Raw genomic sequence first — 8,389 nt, 5'->3', positions numbered from 1 at the left:
AAAACAACATTCCATCCTTGCTTACTTCATACCCCTGTTGACTTTCCTTTCAGATGTTTAATGTCGAAATCGAATCCACTTAAGAAATCTGCCCAACGGGCTTGCCTTGCATTCAGGGTGGGCTGACTGAAGTAGTTTGTCAAGCTGTGATGGTCTGTTAACAACAGAAATTTCCTACCCAGAAGATAGTGCCGCCACATTTTAAGTGCATGTATGACGGCTGCCAATTCCAAGTCGTAGGCAGAATACTTCTGCTCATGTTCCTTCAGCTTTCTCGACTCGTAGGCGATCACTTTCCCTTCTTGCATTAACACACCTCCCACGCCTTCTCGACTAGCGTCGGTACATACCACATAATCCTTATTAGGATCAGCTATACTCAAGACGGGAGCAGAAGTGAGCAAATGCTTAAGTCGTTCAAAACTTTGCTGACATTCCGAATTCCATTTGAATGTCCTCCCTTTCTTTTGCAAGGATGTGATAGGATATGCCACCCTTGAGAAGCCTTCCACAAATCTTCTATAATACCCAGCCAATCCCATGAAAGACCTGATATCTGCCACATCTTTAGGCACGGGCCAATCCATTATGGTTTTTATTTTCTCAGGATCCACTGCAATCCCTTCCTTTGTGATCACATGGCCTAAATACTGAATCTCCTCTTTATAGAAATCGCACTTGCTGAGTTTAGCATACAACTGATGCTCTCGAAGAGTTTGCAGCACCAACTGGAGGTGTTCCTCGTGCTCCTCCTTGGAACGAGAATAAATCAAAATATCATCAATGAATATTAGTACAAATTTGTCCAAAAATTAATGGAACACACTGTTCATTAAGCACATGAAAGTGGCGGGTGCATTAGTCAATCCGAAAGGTAGCACTACAAATTTGTAGTGTCCATACCGGGTTCTGAAAGCTGTTTTAGCAATATCCTCTTCTTTAATTCTGATTTGATGGTAACCAGATCGCAGATCAATCTTAGAAAACACTGTCGCCCCCTTGACTTGATCAAAAAGCTCATCGATTTGAGGTAAGGGGTATTTGTTTTTAATTGTGAGCTTGTTCAGCTGTCGGTAATCGATACACATTCGGAGGGTTCCGTCTTTCTTCCTGACAAATAACACCGGAGCTCCCCATGGAGATACACTGGGACGGATATAATTTTTATCCAATAACTCTTATAACTGCATTTTCAACTCAGTCAACTCGGGTACACTCATTCTATAAGGTGTCCGCGAAACTGGGGCAGCTCCTGGTATTAATTCAATGGTGAAGTCAATGTCCCTTTTTGGGGGTAATCCAGGGATTTCCTCCGGAAACACATCCGCGAACTCCTTTATTACCGGAAGGTGGTCCAACGCGGTCGTTTTATCCTTGGTTTCTGCATAACCCACCTGAATGGCATACAACTGGCATCTTTTCCGGATGCATTTCGCTAGCTGGGATGCAGTGATTGGTCGGACCTGCACTGGTCGTTTAATTCCCTGCATTTCATGTTCCTTTCCAGAATCATCCTTGTATCGAATGATCTTTGTTTTGCAGTTCACTAGTGCCCAATGCTTTTCTAGCCAATCCATCCCGATTAGGACATCATAGGATCCAAGTGGAAGCATGTTCAGATCTGCTACCACTGGCTGTCCTGCTATTACTATAAGGCAGTTTTTGATTTTCGCCATTACTCGTCTTTTAGCCCCTGTAGCTAGCTGTACCAGCCAAGGGTTCCTGAATTTTTCAGGTTGTAATTTACACTGTTCAACTATCTTTGGACTAATATAACTTAAAGTAGCTCCTGGATCAGTTAGAATAGTGATAGAAAAGTCTAGAATTTTACCTTCAAATTCTACCATGGTGGGCTGATATTCTGCCTGGCGATCGTCCAAGGCTGCGTTAATCCTTGGCACACTTCGTCCCACATCACCAACGGTTGATGCCTCATGGATCTGGGATATCTGATCAGTTCCCTTCCGTTGCGGACAGTTCTTGACGTAGTGCGGTCCGCCACAACCCCAACACTGCACAGGGGGTCTGGTTATTCCTTCGCTGTCCAACTTGGTGGACTGTTCGCCCATTCTGGTTTCACTGATGGTCTTGGGTCTGAACGAACCTCTCGGTGCTGCTCTACTGTTCTGCCCTTTACTGCTTCCTTTAACTCCACCGCCCCGGCCTCCTTTACTGTTTCCAACAACTTTACTATTCTTTTTCTCGCTCCATTTTCTGTTGGAGCCGTCCCCTTTCTGTTTGCTCTGCTGATAGCAGATTCTGGCCTTGCGAATAGCTTCATCCATGGTTCTAGGATTGTCAAATTCAATCCTTTCTCTCATATACATGGGTAAACTGCTAACAAACCTTTGCACCTTGGCTTTTTCTTCTTTAAGGTAGGGTACATAACGGAGCAGGGATGTAAAACGATTAATAAACTCATCCATAGTCTGCTGTCCCAATCGCAGGTCGTGGAATTCCTTTGCCTTTTCATCATAAAAGCATTCTGTCAAGTATCTCTCTTTGAAGTATTTCTGGAATTTTTCCCACGTTATGGTTCGTTCGCTTACCCCTTTGACGATTTTAACCTCCTCCCACCACAGGGTTGCTTTTCCTTGCAACTGAAAGATAGCCAATCGTGCCTTCAAGTTATGGTCATACTCATATAGCTGGAAATATTTGTTCATATTAATTAGCCATGCTTCAGCCGCTTCCTCTTGTTCCCCATCATAGTGTGGGGGATTAATTTTTCGGAATTCTCCCTGTAATTCCACCCTTTGACGCTTTGAGGTCTGCTGTTTCGATGCATTATCGGATTGATCCTCTCCTTCTTCCGAATTTCCGGGTTCTGCTTGGTAACGTTGCTCCTCTGTCATTCTCTGTTGTTCTGCACTGGGGTTGACTAGTGGCGGGTTCTGTTTGTCAGACAAACTTTTTAAAATCCTTTCTTACTCCATCGTCAATCGTGCATTATCCTCCCGCAACCGAGCCATTTCATTTTTCAGTTCCTGGACTGTTTCTAGTATGGCCAAATTCGTGCCACGTGTCTCCTCACCCAGCTGTACCCACAATTATGGGTTGTCTCTAGGATTTGTTGCAGGCCCCTGATCTGCTGCGGGCCTGTGCGGTGCGCTGCTAGTTCTCTGCATGCTAATTGTTATTATTTGGTGCCTTCTGTTGCCCTTTTTCTTCTCCTTTGTCTAGTCTGGTCTGGTCTAAAATCAGGAAACATTTAACACTGTGAGTTTCCGGCACAATTTTGTTACTCAAAGAAAAGAAAAAGATATCAGTACTATGATGACCTTCTCAATTTTAACATGTTAATCACATCCCAGAGGCCACAGTATGGGCATCCTGGGCTCTGATACCAATTTGTCACGTACCTCACCCTCATATTAAAATGTATAGATAAAAAAAAAAATTATCATGAGACTACAACTTCAGTAGCTTTATAATTCTCGGATTAACTTACCTTTACATTGGATATGTTTATTAATTATAATATCTAAACCTTATGTGTGTCGCCCCTCTACCCATGTGAACTATACCATACATAACTCCAGCGCTGTGGCTTTGGGCGTATCGAGGCAACTCTGTTTGTTAACTTCGCTGGCGCCACCTATAGCGGACATTTAGCCATGGCATTAAATTCCGCCGGCCCGTTCACGTGAATGGGCACGGCTCAAGGTGGAAAGTTCCCGCTTCCTATTTGGTGCTACCGCCTTAATCAACGGTGTGGATGCTCTGGTAAAATCGGAGGGTGGAGGCACTCCCACGACTCCACTTCTGGTATTGACTATATAATTCCGCTTATCCCAAATCTTCGAGGGTTTTCCGGCATATTTCAGCGTTCCCGCGGCTCTCAGCTCCACTCCGCCACAGTAGGTGAGACTGTTCCGCGCCGGGAAATGTCTGCCATCTCCGCCCGCGCACGTCCTCACCGCCGAGCTTCTGTTCTGAGCTTATAATCTCCAAATTGGCTTCTGGTATTTTTTGCAGTCGGTTTATCATTTCCTTGTTTCCTTGGTTTATCCTTTAAGGAGTCGGACTAATGATTTCCTCTATCTCTTTATTGCTTGATGCAGACATTCGCTTCTGGGGTTAATACGACAGGGTGGTCTTCCTCTAGGCGATAGATTGCCGAGGTTACCACAGGTACAACCTCTTCGGCTCTTTGATGTATTGTGTGTGGTAATTTCTGGGTGAATGTTCCGCTCATCTGTCCTACCATCCATCGGCAGAGGGTTACCCCCTGCACCTAAACGAAGCCCCAATCTTATCTTTTCATGGTTGGACGCAGATGGCAACGGAAGATTCAACTTTGTCCGGTCCAGTTCGTCTTGGATTTGTGTTATGGTTTCTGGGGTAATCCCCTTCGCTTCCAGCGGTTCTGGGTTGGAAGCTTCCAGTTTATGAGGCTATAGTCCGCCTTTGGTTTATTATAGCAACTATGTATTGTATATATTCTTTGGTTTAACTTTACTCATGACTCTTCTGAAGACATATGCTGGATATCTGGCTCATTTGGTGTTGGTTTGGACCTATAGAGCCTTGTGGCTGTTTAAATTAATTCAAACTCTTGTTTATATTCTCCTGTCATTTACAAGTATCCATTTTATTTTAAAGATTTGAATGAATAGTGAAGTTCGAGCACTACCCAGATTTTGTATTGTAGTTCTCTGTTCTGAAAATGTGCTTACTGTCTTCTGGTGTTAGGTAAGCTTTGTCTACAATCAGAATCGTTTTCTAGCAAGTCTTGGTGAGGTATCTATGAATATTGCGCCTGCATCTCATTACAATAGATGTTTGGTCGTTTCGACCTTGGGTTCTCTATATATAAGAGATTTATTGGTTCTGTATGTTATAACCACAAGTCGAAATGTTATTTAGTCCTTAACTTGGCAATGTTTGGACATTCCTCCGCGGCTCGCTATATATATATGTTTTCCTGTAAATCGTTTGACATGTATATGTTTCACTGAACATCATTTAATGTCTACTACAACGCTTGTTGCTTGTCTCACTATTTCTTTTAAAAGCTGGTTTATTTGTATATGCATTTCTGCTGTTACAGGAGTCAGTCCCCTGGAATCTGACCTAGGACTATTCGGTTTTCTTAACTAGTTTATCTAAAAGATAACTCGTAAGCTTGATTTCTGCTTAAGTACCATTTGTTTCCAAAGTGCAAACCAATTCTCAGGTATCCACCCCTCATTCAGGTAGTTGCCTTGCGCAAAGAAATCTTCCGAACTCATCCATACCGCGGAATCAACCCGGTTCCAAGGTTATGTTTTTATTAATCCTTTTCTTGTCTTCTTTCATAATCTGAACTCAGTGCAATACCTGGAGAGGTTCCATTCGAGTTTTAAAGGAATATGGGCAAGGGTTTTATCGTCACTCCTCTCCACTATCCTAATGCTGATAGCTTCTCCGGGTAATGACAAACCCCTATAGTTTGAAGTAAACTACCCACGAGGCATGGCTTTCAACCCTCTGGTTCACAATCGGGGTTTAACCACGTCTCGGTTCTTTTGCATGCGCTAGCAGTTAAGGTAATACCCCTACAGCCGGGTTCGGTTCCGTTCTTACGTTTCCTGTTCTGGGTCAAGTACCCCAGTTTATTGATTCTGAATCATAGTCATTGCAATTCTATTTAGGCAACAGTAATAATGTTTGCTAATTCCAAGAAACTTTGTTTTATATATTACACAGTTAACTACAGATGCATTAAGGTTCAGTTTACTTACCTGGTCACTGCCGGTGCTGTGACTCCTTAGCAAGTCACCTGCAGATTTCTGTGCATAGCTTGTTATCCACCCATCCATGAGACTTGTCCTCCGGGACCAGAGTCTCCCGCCAAGCTTCTCCTTGCCGGATCACTATCCTCAGCAAGACAGCACTTCGTGCTCGACTATCTGGTCCTTACCAGACTTAGTCCATTAGGGTTTTTTTTTCCCTTTTTCCTTCCTCTGCCTGTCTCTACAGCCCAGAGTTTTGTCAACCAACCTCCCATTTTCCCTGGAGACCCTTCCAGTTAGGGAAGGCAGTTATTTCCAGTTTTACTAACTAACTTTCTGTTTCCAGTTCCCTTCCGGGAGCTACCAATACTTTCATGAGTATTTTCTTTTAAAACATTTTAGTGCACATGTAAAATTAAAAGAATACTCTTAAAGAAAAAGAAGTCTTTCAATGTCATTCTAATTCAGTCTTTTACCGTAGTAAATTAAATAATTACATTTTCTCGGGGTCATCACATCTATGTTGATTTTTAACAACACACTAATCACATTATATATATATATAGATATATATATATATATATATATATATATATATATATATATATATATGTATATATATATATAGAGAGAGAGAGAGAGGTGGCATTGAAATATTATTTTATGATTCTACACATGAAAATTTTAATACATGGTCCAATCATATTTGGAATTAGAGAACATATATCCATAGGACTCTCTCTCTATATATATATTTTTTTTATTATTATTTAAAATGTTGCATGTCTATTCCATATTTAAAAATGAATGAATTACAAATCTTTCCAAAGAAAACTTACTAATGTAAGAATTCTCTCTCTCTCTATAATATATTATAAACTTTTTAAATTAATAAAATGTTTTATATATACATATATATGTTTTTTTTTAACACATCATTTACATTGAAATATTTAATTTATGATTCACATATTACACGTTAAAATGTTAATACATGCCCTAATCATATTTGGCAGTTGAAAACATATATCCATAGAAAACTCTCTCTATATAATTATTTTTGTTATTAATATTTAAAATGTTACATGTCAACTCCATATGTATTGTAAATCTCCAAAAAAACCTATTAATGGAATAAGAATTATTTCTCTTTATATATAAAATCCATGTTAAACCATTTTTTGTTATTAATATTTTTTAAATGTTATATATTAACTTCATATTAATAAGAACACTATAAATTATACATATTTCTTACAATGAAAAGTGAAAAGATAAGAATTTTTAAAATTTAAATTACTTTGTTTTCTTGATATAAAAACTATGATTTTTCCCCTTTACTTTTAATTACTTTATGTTTGGATGTAAAATTAAGGTGGAAATCGAAGTGTTTTATTTATGGCCTATATTGATTTTTTTTTATTATAAATTTTTTTAATATTTTATTATATGTATTATTTTATTAATTTTAAATTTTACTTTACATGACAACATCTCCCTCATACTGGCTAAAACCTACTAGCTTTCAAAAAAAAAAAAATCCAAGTTACATGCATTAAATGAATGTGACAACAATTGAGTTAGGCATGATTTTTTTTAGAATATTTTTCATTTCTATTACTTTATCTTTATCTTCACAATTTTGATATGTTAATTTTTTATTTACATCATACACACTTAAATATAAATTTATATATTTATAAATAATTATAATAGAAGAGTAATATTTCAATAAAATATAAAAGTCAAATATGATGATGATGATGATGATTAATGTCCACTAAGACCAATGTGGTCTATCAAACCTCCAGAAAGAGATTTATTGGGGCTCTTTAAAATTTTATTTCTATGATAAAAAAGAAGGGAAAGAAGTGTTCCTAGGTCAATATAGTTTTGTTGAATTAGCATGTTAAGAAGGTTGCAAGTGTAGCAAATGTTAGGGAAAAGAGAATGGATGTGTGTAAGAGTCAGGAAATCCAAGAGAAATTATTTTTCATCTTCAACCCTCTTAGTATCGCAAAGGCCATAGATTCTTTCATCCCAAGGTGTTTTGGGAATAGACCAATGCTTAGTTTCACTTCAGAGCTCATGAGAATTAGTTCTTATCTTTAAAATGTTCATTTTTTCCTTAGCAATGGTCAAAACAAAAAGTTAATCTTGGTTAGAAAGAATGGGGTTGATCAACTCCTTATAATACCTTAGGTTTCTTTTTCCCTCTAGCATCTTATCATATCGTAGTTTATCCTTAAATTTGGAAGTAATAATATTTTTAATATTATCCTTATTCTCGAAGATGACCTCCCTTATTCCCCAATGGTCGAGCCAAGATTGGACATCGTTGTTCCATCCTCACTTGAGTCGAAGGCGAGGGTTCTTGCTAGATCTAGAAGAAATTTTGGGAAAACTCTTGGCATCGATGTTGCTAAGCTTTTTCTTATACATCAGGTACCTAAAGATATGTGTACTTTAAATGGGGGAAAGGCTAGCTTAAATCAAGAGGATATGATAGGGAATATTACCTTTAATCTTGAGGTTGTAAGTTAAAACTTACTTTTGGATTAGTTCGATCTTCCTCCACGATTCTATAGATATACTATATCCCCAAACTTCACAACCATATAGAATAACAGGGTGATGAGAGCCTCAAAGAGAAATCTTTTTTTTTTATACTC

At 38.7% G+C, this 8,389-nt stretch overlaps 1 protein-coding gene across 1 annotated transcript; it reads right to left on the bottom strand.

The window, feature by feature from the left end:
• Window positions 1-1,178: 1,178 nt before the first annotated feature.
• Window positions 1,179-1,676, bottom strand: LOC149259998 (uncharacterized). The gene has a single exon (XM_089456108.1). It carries the CDS (start codon window positions 1,674-1,676, stop codon window positions 1,179-1,181), a length of 498 nt encoding a protein of 165 aa, XP_089312234.1.
• Window positions 1,677-8,389: the final 6,713 nt, after the last annotated feature.

This window comes from Pinus tabuliformis, chromosome 6 (genome assembly GCF_031772625.1).
Source record: "Pinus tabuliformis cultivar Carrire ecotype Pingquan chromosome 6, CPIR1, whole genome shotgun sequence".
Taxonomy (NCBI): domain Eukaryota; kingdom Viridiplantae; phylum Streptophyta; class Pinopsida; order Pinales; family Pinaceae; genus Pinus; species Pinus tabuliformis.
The sequence above is the reverse complement of the archived record's forward strand: the minus strand, read 5'-3'. Positions and strand labels throughout refer to the sequence as shown.

Bases quoted from the DNA above. Each gene is read 5' to 3' on its own strand.
- LOC149259998 (XM_089456108.1), bottom strand. From the start codon at position 1,676: ATGGCGAAAATCAAAAACTGCCTTATAGTAATAGCAGGACAGCCAGTG.